The 22173-nt window shown below is 52.3% G+C and overlaps 2 protein-coding genes across 6 annotated transcripts in view; both read right to left on the bottom strand.

The window, feature by feature from the left end:
* Positions 1-12169, bottom strand: part of MTSS2 (MTSS I-BAR domain containing 2) — a 51224-nt gene extending 39055 nt beyond the window's left edge. For all 3 annotated transcript variants that reach the window (XM_083370452.1, XM_083370453.1, XM_083370454.1), the window contains exon 1: positions 12039-12169. In XM_083370452.1, coding sequence (XP_083226578.1) covers positions 12039-12107 — 69 coding nt within the window. In that variant the 5' untranslated portion in view covers positions 12108-12169. The remainder of the gene's footprint in view (positions 1-12038) is intronic.
* Positions 12170-12884: 715 nt separating this feature from the next.
* The window catches only part of VAC14 (VAC14 component of PIKFYVE complex), a 67440-nt gene continuing 58151 nt past the window's right edge, over positions 12885-22173 (bottom strand). For 2 of the 3 annotated variants that reach the window (XM_083370505.1, XM_083370507.1), the window contains 5 exons: positions 19208-19382; positions 18250-18368; positions 17288-17367; positions 15358-15508; positions 12885-13297 (listed from right to left, as the gene is read on the bottom strand). In XM_083370505.1, the coding sequence (XP_083226631.1) occupies positions 13132-13297; positions 15358-15508; positions 17288-17367; positions 18250-18368; positions 19208-19382 (691 nt within the window). In that variant the 3' untranslated portion in view covers positions 12885-13131. The remainder of the gene's footprint in view (positions 13298-15357; positions 15509-17287; positions 17368-18249; positions 18369-19207; positions 19383-22173) is intronic. The other variant, XM_083370506.1, reaches the window with a different exon arrangement.

Genomic DNA, 22173 nt, shown 5'->3' with positions numbered 1-22173 from the left:
CCTGGATGGCACCAACAGCTTCAAAGGAAGAAATCTGGGGGGGGAGGGGGAAGGTGTCTAAGCTGCCATGAAGGAAAAACCATCTTGCAAGGTGCTCAGAAAAGTCAGAGATGTGAGATGGAAAAATGCAGGAAGAGCGGTTTGTTGAGCAGCCTGCATGCAGACCCAACCCTGGGAGCCTGAGCATCATTTCGGAGGATGGAAAGCTGTGGAGGGCCTGGGGGAGTGGGCAATTCTGGCTGCAGTGGCAAGGACAGACAAAGGGAAAAGTCTTGCAAGAACCTCCTGCAGCCCGACTGCTGCCCAGGAACATGAACATTGGGCAGAAGCAAGAAAAGCAAGCTGGAAACCTGGGGCGGTAACAGGAGGGCTGGTCTGAGGGGCCATCTCTGTTGAGGTTCATCCAACATGGAGAGGGTTGGGGAACTGCATCTCGGGGGCAGAGAGAGTTGATGTCCTCTTATCAGCCTGCCAATTTCAGGGCCACCAGAGCCTTCAGACAGAGGCAAGAACTGGGGGCATTTGGGGAGCTGCTCATGGAATTGAGCCCTCCTTTAGGGCCTTGGAAATGGAACGGTGCAAAATGAACAGTGGGAGAGCATCAAGACACACCTGGCCTCCACACTGGACAGTGACAGTTGCAGTGGCAGCTGGCAGCCGGACAGGCGAGAAGGCTCTATCCGACCTCAGCAGAGAAGATGAGCCATCCTCCTCTTGAGGGCAAAGCGCCAGGCCATGGTGCTGCCCAGCAGCTTTCGTGTCCCCTCTGCAATCCAAGGAAGAGCCCTTGCCTGGGAGGAGAACCAAAGGCTCCTGCTGCTGCTCCTCCCCGCAGCCACAGTGGGGACCCCCAGCAGCTCCCTAAACCCACCATCTTGCTTACTGGCTGCCTTGCTTTTGGGTGAACTGGGCAGGCGCTGCCATCCTCAGCTCAACTGCCAGGATGCCAAGCAATCCAGGGATGGCTGTCCACGCTGATGTGGCCTGTTGGACAAATACATCACTGTAGGAATATTTACAGCAGGGAGCAAAATAGAAGGAAACTGGGTTCCCCTCAAAGCATAAGATAAACAGCCGCCACTCAGGGGACACAAGAGTGCTCCAACAACACAACCTACGCAATTTTATAATGTGTTGCTCAGAAGACCTTTCCAAACATATGCTCAAACAGAGACACTCTGCTACCACCCCCACCCCCAATATGCCACATGCAAGATAAATATGGGAATATTTTGTGCTGCTCTTGAAGAAGGATTAGCCTAACAATCAGTCTAACAAGGGCAAGAAGAGATCTCTTGCCAGACCAAGACCCTGAGAGTTATCTTAGAGAGGAGATGGGTGGCATATAAAATTTAATAATTAAATAAAGACATGCAGCTTTTCCTTCTAAGGAAGTCATCTGCAACTACAGGTGAAATACTGGAAGGGGGTTATGATAGGGAAGAGGGACTGAGACTACCTTTGTTGTGCTTGTGACTCTAGAGAAGATCTAGAATTTGTGGAATCGCACAATGACAGGGCTGGAAGGGACCTTGGAGGTCTTCTAATTCAATTGCCTGCCCAAGGCAGGAGACCTGATTCCATTCTAGACAAATGGTTGTCCAATCTTTTGTTGAAAACTTCCAGTGATGCAGCAACTTCTGAAGGCAAGCCGTTCCTCTGATTAATTGTTCTCACTGTTAGGAAATTTCTCATTTCTAAGTTGGATCTTCATCTGATGAGGTTGAGATTCCAAATTTTGGAAGCATAGTCTTCTAATTCTTGGCCAAGATATTTTGAACATGTGCCTCAGATAGGAAAGCCCATCAGTGAACATCCAGCTCCCTATGGATGCTATGGCTCCTCCATGCCTGGGTGACTTCCTTTTTCCTCCTCAGACAGGAGACAGGACAAAAGTATCCTTCCTCGACTTGGGCTCCCTTACATGAGGAGGAGACACACAGAGAGAGATGGACTGGCAGCTGGCCTCATGTGTCCCTCCTTGCAATGGGCTGTGAGAAATCCTTACAAGAGAGGAGGAAGAACCGGACTCTCCACAACAGTCTGATGTTAAGAAAAAGTCCACATGAGGGGTGGAAGCTGAGAAAGGGTCTCCAGAAGGGTCCCTCCTAGTTTTGGGGAGAGTAAAAGGGGGAACTGTAACTCTGGCCAGCCCCACCTGCAGAGGTTTCAAGGTGCACATGCTCGTGGCCTCCATATCCATAGGTAAATGCTTAAGTCATATATCTTGCTTATGTCTGGAAGAAGCTCTCTGCATGTGTTAAATTTCATTGCCTTAACATTAGAGAGGGCGATAAAGTCCCATTTTAGCAACTTTCTGAGGATGAGGTTCCCTCCTTTCATAGGAATCTCACACAGCAGAGTCAGGGGAAGCTGCACCTTCTCCTCTCTCAGCTTCCACTGCATTATTTCTTCCTCCCTATCTACTAAATATCTAAAGTAGACTTCCCTGAGGAGCTTCTCCTCTCAAGGTAGCAATTCCTACATTATCGTACATAATTCCTACAACGGCAGAAATGACTCTTGAGGCAGAGAGGCCAATCCCTGCCCAAGGAAAGAATCGAAACTGGAGCAGCCGCCAAGTCCAGAGTCCGCTTGAGCCTGTCCAATAAAGAAAAGCCCACCATTCTTTGGCTACCGATTCCACTGTCCATCTGTTTTTACTTTTAGGAAGCCGCACGAGGGAATTTGTGATCTGACCAAGCTGGTTTCTGGAAACTGCTGCCCTGTGCTGCTGAAGGTGCTTACGGATCTCTGCAGACACCCCAGGTACCCAGCATGAGACTGCCTCATTCATAAAGCCCTGGATTCTTTGTCCTTTTAAAAGTCAGAGACAACATCTGCTCTCCAACAATCTCTAGAATCTGTCGTGGTTAACAGGTCAGAGTTCCTTCAGCCCACTGGAAAACAGTTCCTCTTGTCCTGGAGAAGTGATTCAAAGTAAATAAACCTCCTTTAGCCACACTTCTTGGAAGCCGAAATGCTGCTGGTCACCTGGAACAGCTCCGATCCCTTCCGATCTCTCCCTCAGAACAGTTGCTTCTCTGACATGGCCATTTCTGCAGTTCCAGGCCCTTCCTTTCCTTGGTGAATGGGCTTCTTTCAATCTTTTGAGTGTCGATGCTCAGCTTTATGTGCAGCCTCCATGACTTTTTGCATTATGCATTATTTCCCAGCTGCATCAGACTCCTTTTTCCATTCACTTCTCCTGCCATGGGAATCCTTGCTTATTTAACTAAAATCCACATCTTTGCAGTCCGAGGTAAAATTAAACATTTTTAATTTTAAGTATTAAATGTCTTTAAAATCAATCAATCCCTTAAAATCAAGAACTCCAATGTTACATAAAGTTTACTTAGCGTTCCTGCTATTTTTCAACTCTCTGAATAATTTTATCCTTCAAATGGAAAAACCAAGATGAACAAAGGTTCTATAAATATTGGATATCCTTTTCCATACCACATCCAGATTCATGCTTAGTTTTATATATCCCACCTTTTCTTTAAGACTTCAGCAAGATTAACCTTGATCACAATGCCCAATGCCCTCCACGAGGGATTCTTCTGTAATCTGAAGCCAGTCTACCTCCTGGCAGCTGCTAAAAAAGGGTCAAGCCAGCTGTCATTCGGATATCTTTCATCACAATATCTCCTTTCCCCTCCGGACTGCTAAAGAATTTTGCCTTTTCCCAAGCTGAGAAGCCTCCCCGCCCTCTTTCCTTTGCCACAGATGTGGGGAGCACTGAAGCCTCCCTATCAACCTCTAACATCAACTGGAGCTTTACAGATGTCATTGAAGGTTTGGTTTCAGCTATACCACATTAAAAGGATCTTCATTACTTAAAAATTTGAGCCAAGATAAAAATTTGCAGGCCTAAGTTACGTATTTAGGAACAAAAAAAATTAGAGAGACTTGGGAAAAATAGGTGTGAAAAGGATTAAGGCATCTTAAAAGAATCAGGAGAGACGTGGTGGCTCAGTGGGTTAGGACGCTGAGCCTGTCGATCAGAAGGTCGGCAGTTTGGTGGGTCGAATCCCGAGTGCCGCATAGCAGAGTGAGCGCCTGTTACTCATCCCAGCTTCTGCCAACCTAGCAGTTCGAAAGCAAGTAGAAAAATAGGGACCACTACGGTGGGAAGGTAACAGCGTTCCGTGCGCCTTTGGCATCCAGTCATGCCGGCCACATGACCATGGAGACGTCCTCGGACAAGCGCTGGCTCCTTGGCTTTGAAACGGAGATGAGCACCAGCCCCTAGAGTCAGAAACGACTAGCATGCATGTGCGGGGGAACCTTTACCTTTTAAAAGAATCAGATGCTAAACAAGAGCTAAAAAGCCAAGTTTCTATCCTGAATTGGTAGAACAATTATGAAACAAAATGCTGCTTTCAGATCTGGGCATATTTTAAGAATTTTCAGAAAGTCAGGGGACTTAAAAGTTGAAGGAGATGGGACTATGTGGCTGAAATAGAGATTAAGAGAAGTCTTCAAAAAAGCAGAAAGGTGGTCATGTCAAAGATGAAGAGAGAAAGCTTTTTTAATACCTTGGAGTTCTGGATGAGAATCAAGGGGTGGAGACTGCAAAGAAGCAGATGTTGGCTAAACGGCAGGAAAAAAATCTCTAAAAAGGAGAAAGTTGTTCTTCACTGCAGGACTTGGGCAGAGGCAAGACAATTGCCTGCCCTGGACCCGGCTATTTTGAACAACTACCGTCCGGTCTCCAACCTTCACTTTCTTGCGAAGGTTGTTGAGAGCGTGGTGGCGCATCAGCTCCCTCTGTTCCTGGAAGAAGCTGATTACCTGGACCCGTACCAATCGGGCTTTAGGCCCGGGTACAGCACGGAGACGGCATTGGTCGCGCTGGTGAATGATCTCTGGTGGGCTCAGGACAGGGGTTGTTCCTCTGTCCTAGTCCTATTAGACCTCTCAGCGGCATTTGATACCATCGACCATGGTATCTTACTGCGGCGCCTCAGGGGGTTGGGAGTGGGTGGCACTGTTTTGCAGTGGTTCTCCTCCTACCTCCTGAGTTGTTCGCAGTCGGTGTTGGCAGGAGGGCAGAGGTCGACCTCGAGGCCTCTCGTTTGTGGAGTTCCTCAGGGGTCGATCCTCTCACCTCTCCTCTTCAACATCTATATGAAGCCGCTGGGTGAGATCATACGTGGTTTTGGAGTGGGGTATCATCAGTATGCTGATGATACCCAGCTTTTTATCTCTACTCCAAACCACCCCAGTGATGCCCTCGATGTGATGTCGTTGCCTGGAGGCGGTCCGGGTCTGGATGGGGAGGAACAGGCTTCAGCTTAATCCCGACAAGACTGAGTGGTTGTACGTACCTGCATCTCGGGAAATTCAGTTCATTCCATCTTTAACTATGGGAGGTGAGGTGTTACTCCCCGTAGATAGGGCTCGCAACTTGGGTGTCCTCCTTGACTCACAGTTCAGTTTGGAAGACTATGTAGGAGCTGTGGTCAGGGGGGCTTTTGCCCAGGTTCACCTGGTGCGCCAGTTGCGGCCCTATCTGGACCGGGATGCCCTGCGTACAGTCACTCATGCGCTTGTGACCTCTCAGATAGACTACTGCAATGCTCTCTACATGGGGCTACCCTTGAGGACCACTCGGAGGCTCCAACTGGTGCAGAATGCAGCCGCGCGAGTTGTGATGGGGGTTTCCCGATACTCCCATGTAACACCTCTCCTCCGCGAGCTGCCCTCCGGGTGAGATTCAAGGTGCTGGTGATGACCTATAAAGCCCTAAATGGCATGGGTCCAGATTACTTACGGGAGTACTTGCTGCCGGCGTCAACTTCCCTTCGTCCTGTGCACTCCCACAGAGAGGGCCTCCTCAGGGTGCCATCGGTCAGGGACTGCCGACTGGCGGCCCCCAAGGGGAGAGCATTCTCTGTGGGCGTGCCAGCCCTTTGGAACCAACTGCCTGTTGAGCTCCGGATGGCTCCCGACCTTCGCTCTTTCCGCCGTGACCTGAAGACTTGGTTGTTTGAACAGGCCGGCCTGGACTAAGGGTTTATGTTTATTTTAATTCTCTTTTAACTTTTGTATGTCACATTTTATTGCCCTGTACACCGCCCTGAGTCCTTTGGGAAAAGGGCAGTATAGAAGTTTAATAAAATAAATAAATAAATAAATTGCATGCAGCGACAACCAGGACTGTGAGACAAGCGAACAGAGAGCAAGGAACTCTTCTGCCACATTCTCAGATGGGAGGGATGAACGTCAGCCCCACACCTGATACTTCAAAGGGCTGTTGCAATGTGAACTTTTACCGCACAGAGCCCAAGGCTGGGAAAAGAGGTAATGCGGTGGTGGCGAACCTATGGCACGCATGCCAGAGGCGGCACTCAGAGCCCTCTCTGTTGGCACGTGCGCCGCCACCACCAGCAGCAGGTCCATTAGGCCTCCACCACTGCCCGGAGCAGGAGCCCCGCCCAGCACAAAGGAGGTGAAGCGCCTAACTAGCAAGCTTGAGTAGAGATGGTAGAGCAGAGGTCACCAACCATTGTCAATTGGTGGACTGGAAGAAAAGGGAGGGGGAAACATTTTACATGCGTGTGTGTGTGCAGAAGGCTGCGAGCATGCACGTGCTGCAAATGGAGAGGGGCTAGTGCCTATGTGATACTCACTAGCCCTTCCCCGTTCTTGCGTGGTGCAGCACCTTGCAGCACAGTGGCCCATTTTTGCGCCCCTGGTTTTTTTGCATGCCAGAAGTGGCACTTTCCCCCCCCCCCCCGCCAGGGCACTATAATGCTGATGCGCCCCTAGCACTTTGCAATAAATAAGTGGGTTTTGGGTTGCGGTTTGGGCACTCGGTCTCTAAAAGGTTTGCCATCACTGAACTAATGGGTGAAAACTCAGGGAGATCCAATCTGGAAATACTTGAATATTTCCTGACTACAGAAGCTACTGAGCAGTGGCACACCCTGGGATCATGGGGACTTTAAAACAAAAGCTGGACACCATTCTTCTGGGATGTTCAGGATTTCTGTCCTTAGCAGGAAGTTGGACTAGAAGGCCTCCAAGTCCCTTCCAAACTTAGGATGCTATCAGGTAAGAACTGCCACCGGAATACAGTAAGAATATAAATGTTTGCAAATTGATACATCAAGCACTTGAAAGCCAAGGACTATGCCTAGATTATATGGCAGATGTCTGGGCCAAGGGAGCGCCACCTGAGAAGCCCCAAAGGCACAAGTTGACCAGGTTTCCAAGGAAAGCTCATGAAGCCCTTGCCTCCCAAAAAGCTGTTATTAGTTACACATCCTGAGCCAATGGCTGGGATGGAAGCACCCAAAATGCTGGTCCACTCATTGGCCTGAGCATCAGCCTGGCCCTTGGCTTATTCTCTGCCAAATCCTCTGGATCTGGATCTGAACGGCCTACCACATAGGAGTGGGAGGTGAGGATGCCCTGAGAGACAGCAGCAGCTGAACGGGATGGACCACAAAGGAGGGCAATCAGGCAGACCTGACCCCTCTCCTAAGGGGGCAACAGTCCTCCACCATTTTTAGCAGGAATCCCCCCAAAAAATCCCTAGAAGAAGAAACATATCTCAAACCAAACATTCCAGAGGGAGGTTTGTTAGCCTCAAGGCACAATGTTCAATAAAGACGAATGCACTGGATGTATGATCTACAAAAAACTATGAAATAATAAACCAGCAGCTGGCTTTTGAAATGCTGTAACATTTAATCATAAAGTCCTCATAAATGTTTTCCCTAAAACAGGGGTGGGGGTGAGGGTGGGGAAAGGATGCGACCAAACTAATAATCTCCACCCTTCCCCAAACTGAATGCAGCTCTGAGTGTCCAAATGTTGTTCACCTGATCTACATAAATTACGATATGCAAATAAGGAGATATTTGGGATTTCATACTGTGGACTTTTAAAGTGGTAAGCCACCAGGAGTCAACATGTGAGTTGGATGGTCATATAAATTTGTTTAATAAACGAACTGGGAGTTGCTTTATTTGCCCTGCAGAATGTCTTGTGTTTTGTCCTCTCACCCTGTCATGATCCACTCAAGACTCTTTGGAATTTGGTACAAGAGCAAACTGTGCTCAGAGCTCCAGATTCGTCCTAAATCACTTCAGATGTTCTCATCTCTTGCTTAGCAGACTTCCTGCTACAAGTCGAGGCTGGAGCTGGGAAGATAATGAACCACAAAGGGGCGTTGGCAGAACCACCAAAGACCACGGACTTAAATTTGCACCACCATTCAGCTTGTGGAATCCAGTCCATTTGGTTCCTTTCCTGTTCAAGCGTCTTGTAAACGCAGCGTCAGTGTATTCATCAAGGCAGGCTTGTGTGGGAGCCGTGGCATGCCACAGTCAGTCCACGATTACTCCCCTTAGCAAAAGAACAGGCAAAGCAGCTCAAGATAACTATCAGTGATTTCCCTGGCAGAGCCCAGCTGCTGGGAATCCTGGGAGTGTCTCAAGGGGAAGAAACACACAACAGAAAAGTTATGAGGCCTTCTCTATATTTTCCACGGGTAGATTGCCGACCAGGTTTTTACTTGGAGTTTATCAACAGAAACACAGTCAAAATGTTGATAGATAAAGCAGATTCCACATTTTAAAAATGTTATTTTAAAAGGTGGCTCAGTGAGAACCTCAGGACTAGAGAAAAACTTGCATGCTGAAAAGCACCTCAGGGACGGGGAGCATCTTTGTCCCTTTTCTTCATCTTCATCTCAAGGAGCCCCTTTTCAGAGGAGGGGGATTTGTAACTTGGCCGCCTACAGCCATATTGGAAGCCCTCACTTTTTGAGAAAGGCCCTCGTCTGGAGACCAGGCAAAGCTCCTGAGGAGATGCAGAGAAACCCTCTGACCAGTGAACTGGAGCAGTCTTAGAGACCCAAACTACACTGGTAAACATGCAGCCTGGACCAAAATTGACCCAGAGTAGCCAGTCTGGAGGAGCTGTTGTCAGGACCCCCAATTACAGCCCATGTTGGACAGCAAATAACCCGGGGCCCTTTTTTGGCCTGATCTGGGCAGAGTTCTGACTGATCCAGGACAGGAGGTACACTGCACCCAGCAGTTCCTCCCACCTTGGCAGTACAAGGCCAGAATATTTTGTTTGTTCATTTTTCAAATTTCTGAGCTACCCATTTCCCTCAGAGTTATCCCAGGATGGCCCTGGGCATCCAGCAGAGAACAGCTGGCCAACCCAGGACAGGCAGCTTGCCTTGTTCTCTCCCGTTCTCTCCGAAAGACCAGCCACCCCTGCTTTGCCTGGTAGAGTGCCTCATGTGCCTCACTTCCCTGCACGGAGGAAGACTGCCTCTGGAAAGAGACACCCACCACCCAACACTCCCTCCCGAAATTTTGTACTTCTCTTCTTGCCCTTCCCCAGGATTTTCTGAGGTAGAACACCACTGCTGGCCCTGTGGTTTCCTTCTTGAGTGGGGACCAGGACTCAGGGAAGAGTTGAATTTTAAACCTTACGCAAAGGTGCACATGCAAGAAAGGGCAGAATAATGCATAGAACCAATTCCTGGAGCAAACAATTGACCAAAACCTCCACACCCCCAAATCTTGCTCTCAGGCACTTCTGTCCATGTTCAAAATCTGGGTGGGATCAGAACTGATATTTCCCAAGCCTGCCCACTCCTAAAGGCTCACCAGATCAATGCTACCTTGAGGACAAGGACCACCCAGAGTTGGCCTTTGGTGAGGGGTTGGCTATTAGATTAGATTAATAAATAAATGAAATAATTGAAATAAAATTCTGCACAAACTGGATTCTACCCAATTAAGCCTTTTGCTGCCCTTTCTCCAGTGGGCAAGGAATTTTGGGTATAATGTGATGTTTGAACAATGGGAGAATATGTGGATAAAAGCCTTAAAATTCACATCAAAATGTAACCTAAAAGAATTTTTTTTACAAAATGATGTAGCGCTGGTATTTAACACCAGGTAAGTTATCTAGAATGTATAAAGGTATTTCAAATGAATGTTGTAAATGTAAACGTAAAGAAGGGACTTTTTAGTATTTATGGTGGACATATGATAAGGCAAAGAAATATTGGAGTAGGATTCATATATTAATGCAGAAAATTCTTAAAGTGAACATAAAGATTAAACCAGAAACTTTCTTTCTGGGCCTAATGGAAAAAGAACTGGGAAAAAATTTGAACTCTGATTTTATATATGGTGATGGCAGCAAGATTGCTCTATGCACAAAAGTGGAAGGATGCCTCGATTCCTACCATGGACGAATGGTTACAAAAGCTGATAGAATTAGCAGAGATGGCCAAAAGAAATGAACATAAGTTTCTACTTGGAAGCTGCTTCTGGACTTTGTGCTTGAGGTGGAAAAAATGATATTATGATTTTGGGTTTTATCGATTAGACTGATTTGCCGATACAGAAATGGCCTAGTGCAGGGGTCCCCAACCCCCGGTTCGTGGACCAGTATCGGGCCATGGCATGTCAGCAACTGGTCTGCGCAAACAAGCAAAGCCCCATCCTCGGGATGCAGGCACCACACAAAACCATGCCCCCTCCAGTCAGCGGAAAAACCTCTATCCACGTAGCCAGTCCCTGGTGCCCAAAAGGTTGGGGACCTCTAGCCTAGTGCATACTACTACAGAAAAGTAGAAAGTTGAGATTTGATTTTAATGTCTGATTTTACTGCAACAGAGTCAGAAGTCAATGCCTTTTATTTCTTCCCCTTCCACCTTTGTTTTCCCTTTTTCTACTGTTCTCCCCTACTATTTGCTTTTGCATTTTCACATTTTGTTATAAATGAATAAAATGAATAAAAAAATAAAAAAAGCCTTGCCCTTTCTGACTCTGAACCAAGGTGCAGATAGCTTAGGTTCTCTACCTAAGAGCTCTGCGGCCACAACCTGCAGGACGGAGAGCCAAGCTGCCACAGCACAGACATTACAGGGCCAACGGAGCCGGCAGGGAGGCCATCAAGACGGGCCAGAGGAATCCTGCAGCTTCTGGGCTGCTCCCTCTCCCCACCGGCTGCCTCCCGCCCCCCGACAGACCCCTTGGGACGTCCACGCCAAATGCCTTGAGGACGAGGCTCCTTTGGTTCGCCTAGAAGATCCAGGAGGAGCTCCAGGAAGAGAAGCGGCCGGCCAGCCGCCCGAGGTGGGGCAGGGGGGAGCCGGGACAGGGCAGCCTGCGAGGAAAGGCAGGGAGCAAATATGCTTCACGCTCGAGAGCCCAAACCCGGCCCCCCTTGTTTGAGGGGCGGGCAAGGCCTGGGGGCTCAACCCAGTGGGGCTCCCTGGCAGCCCCCGAGCGCCCCCCACCCCCAGCGGCTTCTCTGCACCCGGCAGCGAGCCTGGAGGCCGCAGCCCCGAAGTCCAGCCGGCGGATGTTGCGGCGACCCGGGCGGAGCCCCTCGCCCGAGGAGGGACAGAAACGGGACCGACCCAGGCAGCAGGGCCGGGCGAGGGAGAGAGATGGCCCCGAGGCCGGCGAGTTGGCCCGGACAGGCAGCTGCCCTGCGGCGAAGACTACCTGGTAGCAAAAGGCCCGGCGGCGCGTCTCCGGGGCGGCAGAAGGCGAGGGAAGCCCCTTCCCCAAAGCAGCAGTGCGGGGGTCCGGCTCCTCCAAGCCGCCCACGCCCCCCGAGACCTTCCGGCTCTCGGCTTCACCTGTGCGGGACGGGGGCGGGAAGAGGGCCCCGGTGAGCCGCGCCCCACGGCCGGGGCGGCGGGAGAAGGTATTGCCGCTGGGGAGGCGTCCCGAGGCCGGGCGCAGCATCTCCCGGCTCCTTCGCGCAAGCGGCCGGCCCGGCCCCAGAGTTGGGCCGCCCCGGCTGCAACCTTCGACAGGCCGCCGAGTCTCCCCGGCCCGGGAAGGGCGCTGCCCCCCGCGCGCCAGGCTCTCCGCGAAGGCTGCCTCGCCCCAACCCCGGGAGGCGCAAGCGGCGGAAGGGAGAGGCGGGGCGGGGGCGCCCAAGACCCGCAGAGTCCGACGGCCGCCCATCCGCCGCCCTCCGGATCGCCTTCCGCACGTCCTCAGCGGCACCCTCGCGGCCCGCCCCGCGTCGCTCACCTTCATGTCGTTGACGATGGCCTGGAAGAGGCCGCCCAGCGCCCCGCATTCCTTTTCCGCCGCCTCCATGCCCGCCGCGCCGCGCCCCGCTCGCTCCGTTCCGCTGCGCTCCCTGCGACGCGCCGGGCGAGGCTGTGCGGCGGCGGCGCGCCCGCTCGATCACTTCCCGGCCCGGGCGACTGGCGGCGGGGCCGGCGAGGGCGAGGCGCGGGGTGCGCGGCGGCGGGCCATGGGCTGCGGGAGACGGGAGCGGGCGCGGCCGGGGGCGCCTCTGGGCCAGCAGGGGACGGGCGCGCGCCTCGGATGCCGGCGCGGGAAGGGGGCGCGCTCCGGTCACGTGGGCGGGGAGGTGGGCTCCCTCCTCCGTCGCGTCTCAGCCGGAGCCCCGGGCCCTGGCGCAACCGGTCCGGGCTGCCAGGCGGCGGGGAGGGGCCCGGGCGTGAGCGCGGCTCGGGAGCCACGGTGGACCTGCCGAGCGGCGGGCGCCCATCGCTCTGGCAGACGGCCGCCGCTGGCGAGGGGGCTCCTCTCTCTGGGACGGCGGGGCCTCTTCGAGCATCGCAGCCCGCTCGCGCCAGGGCAGGATCGGCCCCCGCTTTGCGCGCCCTTCCAGCCGGCCTCTTACAATTGAAGCCTCCCGCTCCCGACTCTCCTGCCTGGCTTCCTCGGCCAGAAAAGAGCGCGGCTCCGGGCGCCGCCAGCTCCAGACCTCGCCCCCCCCTCAATCCCAGACCGTCCATTTTAATTCACCCCCCATTGGCTGCCCGACGTTCAGCGGACCCGGCCCGGCCGGCGACGCCTCCGTGGGCGGGGGCCCCCCAGGAAAAGAGTCTCCGGGCGAGGGTAGCGCTTCCACGGTCCTTTATTTCAAGCGACGGTCCGCAGGCTTCTCCCGCGGGTTAGCAAGCCGCCCGTCGCAGCGGGGGCACGACGTACGCGGACCAGCGCGCAAGGCCAGGCCGGAGCGGGCCCGGCAACAGCGGCGTCCCTCCCCCGAGTCCGGGCTTGGCACTCCGTGGCGGTCGGCCGAAGAGGAGCCGGGCGGGCTACGCGGCTCCGGCCCGGCGAGTCCGTGGGGAGCGGAGGGAGACCGTCAGAAGGCGGCCGCCCCCCGGCGCTCCCCCGCCCGCGTGGCCCGCTGGTGCCGGCCCTGGAGATGCTTGCCCTGGACCCTCTGGAAGTGCTGCAGCAGCTCCGCGTAGTCGATGGCGGGGCCGGCGGCCGTTTTCCTGGCGCCCTGGCCGGCCTTGGCCGAGTCCCTGTGGAAAGAGGGCGGAGGGTCAGCCGGCCCAGCCGAGTCACCGGCTCGGCACCGGGGCCCCTCGAGGCAATCCTGAGGGCCCCCCGCCTGTTTTTTAAGCTCGGCCGGCAGCCTTCCTTGCCAGTCTCCCAGCTGGCTCCGCCGCCCCCCCCCCCAAGCCAAGCGAGGCCTGCAGAACAAGTGAAATGGCAGCAGCAGCAGCCTCCCCAAGCGCAGCGCCTTCTGGGCCCCGGGGGTCCCGTCGACCAGTTGCACCCGGTCCCTACCTCTAAAGGTGGCTAGAAAGGGCAGGGCAGGTGGGGTCTCAGTGTCTCCTGGCTCCCTTCCTCGTTATCCAGCCCATAGGGTAGGATGTGCATCCGGAGGCCCCACGGCCCCTGCTGTCCCCCGGTCCCAAACGTCCTTTGGGGCCTTAATTCAGGATGCCAGTGAGGATGATTATCAGAGACAAGGGTTCCCATCTCCCCCCACAGTCTCAGTTTGGGGGTGGGACTATATCCTTTGGTTTCCCACAAGGCTCAAGCAAATTCTCTGCTGGCCTTCAACACGCCAGCCCTGCCTGCCAGCCCTAAGGAAATGGGGGTGGCAGGAAGCCCCATAATGTGGTTTTAGAAAAGGGGCTGGGCTGGGCTGGCCAATGGCCCATTTGTCCATTCCACAAAGAAAAGTGGGAGATGCTGTTTGCTGCCCCTCATCCCAACTGGGAAGCCCCTCCCTTCTTCTGTGAGCAGAAGGCTCCATTCCCCACCCCCAAAGGTGGCTCCTCTGCTTCTGGCCCATTAGGGACAGGGTGGCTGCAATGTGCCCTCTGAGAGCTGTATTAGATGACCCTCTGTCCCTCTCTTAGGAAACATGAACGTTCTGGAAGGCCCCCAAATCCTCTTCCCCAAGCCTGACATGCCTCCTACATGCAGGGAATACCGAAAGGAAAGGAACAGCTGGTAGGGAGTGGGAGTCTCAGCTTCCCAGGCACCTCAAGGTCCAGGCAGTGGGGAAGAGTACAGCCCCCAAGGAGACAGGCTTTCAAGGGGTTGGGATGCTGCTGGGGCGAAGCGGGTGCTCAACCAAGTCAAAGCCATTGATGTAAAAGGGTGGGGAAAAGGCCTGCCCAAGATGTCCGGGGGGGGGGGGGAACCCCATCTGTCAGCTCGGGAAGGACCCACCTCCCTCCCCCAAGACCCAGTTCCCAACACTGCCTTCTCTCTGTGTGTGTGTGCATGTGCGCAGCCTGGCTTCTTGCTTCTCTGGGAAGGGCCAGGAGGGAGGCAGGAGCAGCTGCAGGAGGCTGGGCGAGGGATTTCCCATGGGACCCTTTGCCACCTGGGGGTGGGGTGGGAGAGAAATGCCTCGGCAGCTGTTGCTGTGGGGCCGGTTTCCGTGACAACATTGCAAGGGGAATTTTTCATCCTGGATGCCAAAGGCCTCTGTATGAGGTGTGGCTCCCTGAGGTTACCAAACATAGACAAAGCTGGGACCAGCTAGGCGAGGGCTGAGATGCTGTCACCCAGGGAGCCCCCCCTCCTCCTCCTGTCCCCAGGAGAAGAGTCCCAGCTGCCTGCCAGCCCCACACTGGGAGTCCAAAAAGCAGTGAGGTGCTCCAAGAAAGGCCCAGTGGGGGCCGAGCATTTGAAACACACCTGAGGGCCCTTCAGTCGGGGCCCTTCAAGGCAGTGGGTCCTCGATGGGCCAAGCACAGCCATGAATGCCCTCTGCAAAGGCTACCAGGCCAGGTGAGCTTCTTCAAGGTGCTGAGGCAGAGAGCAAAGGCACTTTACCCCCTGTGCAGCCTCCTGCACTGAATAAAAGCATGATTATTTTGAACATGGCTCTCTTGGTGCAGAAGGCACCCCAAATGGTAAAGATGCTGCTATCTCGGAAAGAGAGCAAGCAGCCAAAGGCAGACAGGTCAGCCAGACCTTCCAAGCCAACAGGCCACTTCCTTCCTAGAGAGGGCTCCCCATTCAGCCCCTGCTGCCCCTCTGAAAAGGGGGGAGGGGAAGATTGTAAAGCAAGTGCTTTTCATTAGGGCATTCCAGATTTGGCTCAGGCGCAACTTACGCTGTTTGCATGAGTTCTGGGTTCGGGACGCATTGCAGCCGGTGGGAGAGGAGCTGGAAAGCGTTGCTTTGGGGCAGGAGCATCAGCAGCCCGTAGAGAGCCTTGAGGAGGTACGGATTGCTTTTCACATCCAGCAGCTGCAGACGGAGATCTGGAAGAAAGCCAGGACAGGCATGACCTCCGTGGTCACAAGGTTGGAGCTGCTTCTGTGCTGGCAGAAACTGAAGTGGGACCCTGAAATCTGAGATTCAGTGAAAAGGGGAGATCTGGTAGGTGAGTTACTAAAAAGCTTACTGCGTGAAAGAAGACAGAGCATAGGACCTTACAGGTTCCAAAGCACACGAGGGCAGCAGCCTACCATGGGTTGAAGCCCAGGAAGCAGAACAGAGGGATCCAGGGAAGAAGAGAATTTGGATAAGAAAGCAGCAAGAGAAGAATACTTGGGGGTGCAGACCCAGGATGGAACTCCTAGGGAAGTCCCTCCTAGACCAGAGTGCAGGAGTTAAGAACTTGAGGACCACTCATTTAATGACAAACCGGAATTACAACAGCCACAGAATGGGCGCCTTATGACCCGTAAAGCATTTTCAGCCATAACAAAATGTTGCACAACTACCACAGCCCTGCAGTCATATGTGATCTGCATGCTTGGCAACCTGTTTGCACTTAAATCCAGTTTCCCCGGACTGAGCTGATATAGTTTGGGGGGGTGTCTTCCTGGACTCACAGCTCCTCCTTGGAGAGCAGGTGGTAGCTATAGTTACCGTTGTGCAGATTCATCTGGTGTGCTAATTAAATCTAGGACCAGGAGTCGCTTCCAGTATGGATTACTGCAATGTACTCCACCTGGGGCTGTCCTTGAAAACCACTCAGAAACTATAATTTGTTCAGAATGTGGCAGCATGCTTAGTTTAGGATGCCCCAGATGCCCCCCTACGTCGCACCCTTTGCATGAACTGCACTGGTTCCTAGTTTTCTTTGGATGGCATCCGAGGGGCTGCCTATTCTCTTCAAAGCCTTGCATGACACGGGACCAGCTTATCTGTGGGGCTGCCTCTCTCTATGGACATTGGCCTGTCCCTCCCGGTCAGATAGGCTCTTAGTACCCTCCCTGAAAAGCTGCCATGTTCTGATGCCCAGGAAGCGCCATGGAAGGCTTTTCCTTCCCGGCAAGTGCGGGTTTAGGGTGTTGTGATTCAGCGTCAGCCTGTGGTTTCGGCAGCTGAACCGGACAATTCTGAGGAGGAGGGGTTTGGAGAGCCTTTGGTTGCAGATGCATCGCAGAGCTCTCAGCCAGGCCCCTCCCGTCTTGTTCCTTCTCAGACCCAGCTGTGTGAGCCTGAAAGATTAGACAAAGACGATCCACAGCTGGCTTTGTTCAAGGACGCTTGAAGCAGGAGGCAGACAAGCAGAAGTGAACAAAGAAAAGCAATGAGGCATCTCGGGAGGAGGCAAAGAGAAGCCACGCCCTGAGACTGTTGTTTAAAAGGGGAATGTGTGGGAGGTGCTGATTGCTGAAGGCAACCGTTTGCAGAGCTTCTAATATAGTCTCGGTCTGTTTCATTTAGTTTTTGCAAATAAATTTGGTTGGCTTAATTCCAGCCTATTGCATATAACAAAGGGGTTGTCCCTGACATTTCTACAGGGCAGGTTGTACACTGGAACAGAACATAGGGTGAGGTTGATGAGCTGAACTTGCTGTGGGCTGCAAGTGAAAGTTTACTGATGGCACCTGGCTTTGATTTGGTTTTAATACTTGTGATTTTAACATTTTTTGTTGTACACAGATATTGTTTAATCTGTTAGTTTCAGATTGCCCAGTGTTGGTTCAAAAGTGGGTGCCTATATGTTAAATAAATAAATAAGTGAAGACACACTAGCTGCCACAACACACAACACATTGCAAAGAAGGATCAGGGAGGAAACTCACAGGTAAAGATTGGGCACTCGATCAACTGGACCAGCTTGTCCACCTCAATCAGGAAATCGACCGTGACCTCAAGGTCTCCACTGGATCAGCAGTCAAGGCCTCTGAACGCCAACAGTGCCCCCCCCCCGGCAGTTTCAAGGGTCACACAGAGAGTCCCACTGCAGAGAAGCCCCCAAGCCCAGCACAGCTCTTTAGGAATGGCTTTCAGAAAGAAGGGTGATCCGTAGAAAGCACCCCAGCCCTGAATGGAAATGGCCAGAAAGCAGGGGGTCCTGCAGCTGCCCTCATCTGAAGAACAGGAAGGTTAAAGAGTGGCAGGCAATGAAATGCAACTGGCATGATGGAGATTTATTCCTGAAATCTGCATTGCTAAATTTCTGAAATCTTTTGGAATCACCTGTGCATCTTTTCAAGAGTGTTAAGCTACAGGTCCTCAGGGTAGGATGGCGACAGGGGTGGGGAACCATTTCTACAGAAGGTTTGCAAGGAAATACAGCCATGCCTGGGAAAGGGGACCTGACCATCAGTCTGGCTGAAGAACCATTGGACAGAAAAGCTCTTGTTTGCGTCCAGAAGGCTGCTGGTTCCTCCGCTGCTCCTGCAAAAACAGAAGTGCTCAGGAGTCTGAATTAGAAATTGCACTTCTGTTGGCCTTCTGCCAAATCTGCTGAATCCTGGTGCCACCAGGTCCTCCAGATTGGGTTTCTCAGTTTCCTGAATCACCTAGAGTGGTCCATGAAGGCTCCTCCCCTGGTGGAATGACGGTCTAGGCAAGCAGTGGAGGAACTTGTGGGGTGAGAAAAGCAAGACATGAAGCAAGGGCTCTTACCACCCCCTCCCTACCCGGTGCTTCTTCACCTGGAAGCTTTTTCCACCCACCCTCCAAACGCACAGCCCCCCTCCTCTCCGCCTCAGAAGCATCCCAAGGGAGAAGAGAGCCATGCAGACCCCTGGAAGGATACAATTTCTGGATGAGGTCGTAGGCGTGCTTGTAATTCTGAGTGAGGAAGCACAAGGAGACAGTGGTGACTGGATTATGACACCAGGAGCGGTACAGACAGCAGAAAAGGTTGTGGCTTTCCTGGGGAAACAGCATGGGGGGAAGCAGAGAGAAAAAAATAACTTGCAGCTCATTTCTACTTACCGTAGTTTTGCATTTTCTGAGTGTTCCAGTCCCAAATGGCCCCGCCTGAAAGAAACAGCTTGCAAAAGAAAGCAGAGTGCGAAACTGGGTACAAAAAGGCACAGGAGGTTTTAGGCAGATTCACACTTTAACACTTCAGTAAAATGATACTGAAACAGAATTGAACAATTAAACAAATGTTTACCTTCAAAACTGTGAACACTGTAGGAAGCAAAAAAGAAAAATTCCCCAACAGCGAAGGCAGCCATCTCCTGCCAAGGACTGGGCCACCCAGCTGCGCCCCTAGTGCAAGATTGGCCCTGTGATACACTCAGATACAGAGGGGCCAGCAAAGACTGTCCCCTTGCCAGCCACTCCCTTCTCCTGCTCTATGGGAGAGAACGACTCAACGACCTTCTCCAGGAGATTCCTGGTGCTGAAAGGGTGGGAAACTGGTGGGATTGAGAGGCTTAAAGGGAAGCCATGTTCACTGCTGACCTCAGCTTAGAAGGTCGGGAAGGAGCGTCCAAAGCTGACTCCCTCAAGGTTCATGGAGGCAACTGCGGGCCGAAGAGGCTTCTTCAGCTGGGCAGAGTGGGCTTGTGGCCATAGAACTGCTCGCACCCCTTCCTCCCTGTAGCTCCACAGCATAATTGAGGGGCCCTCAACTGACCTCTCCATTTAGAGATGGGGGTGCCTAGGAAGCCATCTAGGAAGCCAAGCTGATCCAAGCAGACGGCTGGGAGGGAGCCAAGTAGGTCAAGCGGGGGAGACAGGAGAATCTTTCTCCAACCTACCGCAGTCTTCAGATCCTTGAGTTGGTTCCTCAGCTGGAAGAGCTCGGATGACGTCAGGAGGATGGTGTTGAGGGTGTGGACCATGGTGGAAGCAAAGCGGAGGTCCTCCTCCCGCAGGAGGATGTCTGCCATGGAATGGAAGATGTTCTCTGCGTTCAAGAGCAGGCAGAGCTGCCTGTGTGACACGAAGAAACACAGTGCCCAGTTTTAAGTGCTGCAGTGCAGAGGGAGAATGGCCTGCACCCCCAGAGATGGCCAAGATAAGCACACCTGGCGAAGGGCAAAGAGGAAACGTGCGTGTGCGTGTATTCAGAGCATGCTCTGCTTTTGCCTCTTTTGCTGGGCAATTTCCAACCCTGGATGGCAACCTCATTCAGGAGACCCCAAGAATTCCACCCAGGGTTTCTCTCCCTTCCTGAGCCTCACTCTGGAGTTCCCCAAGCCTGCTGTCTCCTTGTGGTTCTCCCAGCCGCCCTCCCTGAATGTATTCCTGGACTGGCTCCATATCCTGCTCAACCAGCTGTTCTCCAGAAGCTGAACAGAGGCTCTGCACTCCCTAACCTCAAAGGCATCCAGAAAAGAAGTCTCTTTCGGATCTCCCACAGCCCTTTGCCCAGACCCTCACCAGAGGCTCCTCTTGCCAAGCTCAAATGACAGAGAAGCCCTCCCTCCCTCAATCATCAGCATAAAAAGAGACTGGACAGCCATTTATCTGAAATGCAGCAGGTTGTATAGAACAGGGCTTTTCAACCAGTGGTACACCTGTGATACATTGGCACCTGGCAGATGGTACGCGACCATCCTAGAAAAGTGGTAGTGGGGGAGGGGAATGAGCTGAACTGGTGGCAGCACCGCACAAGCCTGAGCAAGAGACGGCTGGAGCTGCAGGGCTGTCAGGGCTCAGCGGAAGTGCCAGGACCAGCCTCAGGCTCCAGCTGGAGTTCGGCGCTGATCCTGGCGCTTCTGAGCCCAGAAGAAGTGCCAATCAGCTGGAATGTTGCAGCATGTCCAGGGTCTTGTGATTGACATTCAGATGCTTGGCAACTGATTCATATTTATGACGGTCACAGTGTCCCGGGGTCATGTGAAGTGACCAAAACCTGCTGCAACCACCCAGCAGATGGGGGGGAATAAAAACCAAACACCCCCACCCCACCCCCGCTGCCAATCCTCAAGAGAAATGCTCACAACAATTAAAACCTCAGACAGGAGGAAGAGCGCCGCCGGGTGGGCAGGCAGGTGTCTTGCCCGGCTGTGGCTTGGGGGGCACTTTTTCAGTGCCATTGTAACTTCAAACAGTCACTAAGCGAACTGTTGTAAGTCAAGGACTACCTGTACTTCATCACTTTTTTCCTTTTTTGGTTATCAAGTGTTTGACACCTTCCTAGGCAACTAGTGGTACTCGGATGTTGCCATATGCTAAAAGTGGTGCAATGGGTGAAAAGATTGAAAAGCCTAGAAGACTTCCAAGGTCCCTTTCAACGCTGTTATTTTGGGCGATACTAGATCCAGCTTGAAAACTGAAACATGAGGACAAGGAAGACACTCCAGAGGGAGAACTGCGTGTCCATAATCCAAAAAGCTTTTACAACACATCCTGACCAGAACAGGGCAAAATCATTCAGATTTCTTCCTACTGTCCTTTTCCCGCTCCATCCACCTCATGTGTCAATGCTGTGACAAACCAAACTGAAGCCATTTTCATTTTGTCTTCGTTGCCACATATGTAGTTTAGAAGAAGAAGCAGGGCAGGGTTGTAGTTCTCAGTTAGCCAAAACAATTCAAATATATGGGAACCATAACATTTTGCCGGGGTGGAGAGCTGGGAGGAGTGCCCACATTTTCTAACAATTGGTGAATGTGATTTATGACAGCAAATTGGGGTGGGAATTGCAACTTGCAGCTTTGTAACCAAGGGGAGGGGAATTTAGTCTTGGGTTTACCTGTCAAGGTTCCGACAGATGAATTCTTTAAAGAACTTCAAGGCATTATTTACCTTAAAGAGTCTTTATTCAAGTTGCATAGCATCAGCAGGTACCTGGTCGAAGCTGAAATCTGAATTCTCCTCCCCTAAGCATATAGAATCAAAGCACAGTTCCCTCCTCCAATTAACAGTCATAAATCACATTCTCCAATTAGTTTGAAGGCAGACCTTTTTCCCAGTTCTCCGACCCACCATCTCTTATCATCTCTTATTTCAAACAGCCTTGAAAATGCTCTATTGCTGTATTATGTCTAACTTAATCCCCATACACATTCTTCCTCCCCCCAGCATCATCTAATTCTAACTCTAAGGGTAACACAAAGGTTAAAGAGAAAATGGCTGCATCTTCATATATTGTCAAAGCAAGAACAGCATTGACATCAGCTTTGTATGTGCCGTTATTTTGTAGCCAAATAAAAATGTTATTTGAGGAAGAATTTCTTGCCTTGAAGTTCTTTTAGTTGGTCTCATCTATTGGAACCATGAAATTAACCCAAGACTTGTAACTATTTTAATACCATGGGTTCCTGGGCTCCGGTTGCCTACCAAAAGCCTTGGGAGGACGACAAAGACTCAGGGAAGATTCCATGATGGAGAAAAAGGAAGAGCCTGTTACTAGCCTCAAAGCTACAGATACCACATCAGCGGATAGGGTGTAGGCCATTGTCCCGATAGAGAGTGTGACTTCGGTGGTTCTGGCAGCCGGCGCAAGACCAAAGGAACAAGAGATCCAGTTGGAGCCATTGTTGCTGTTGGAAAAAGTCCTATCTATTGGAGACACTTGGCATTCGCTGCCTTCCCCCAACCAAAGCCATCAGCTTTAACTTCAAGTGTGGAGGCGAAGCCCAGACCACTGTCAGCATTGCGATTAGCCCAGGCCTTCGTCATTGGGCTGCCAGCCCCAATCGCCAACGCTATGCCAGTCCTGATCATCAACAACAGTATGTTAGCCCCAATTGGTACCTCTGCAATGTGAGTCTTG

This window comes from Vipera ursinii, assembly GCF_947247035.1.
Source record: "Vipera ursinii genome assembly, chromosome: 10".
In the NCBI taxonomy this organism is placed as follows: Eukaryota; Metazoa; Chordata; class Lepidosauria; order Squamata; family Viperidae; genus Vipera; species Vipera ursinii.
The sequence above is the reverse complement of the archived record's forward strand: the minus strand, read 5'-3'. Positions and strand labels throughout refer to the sequence as shown.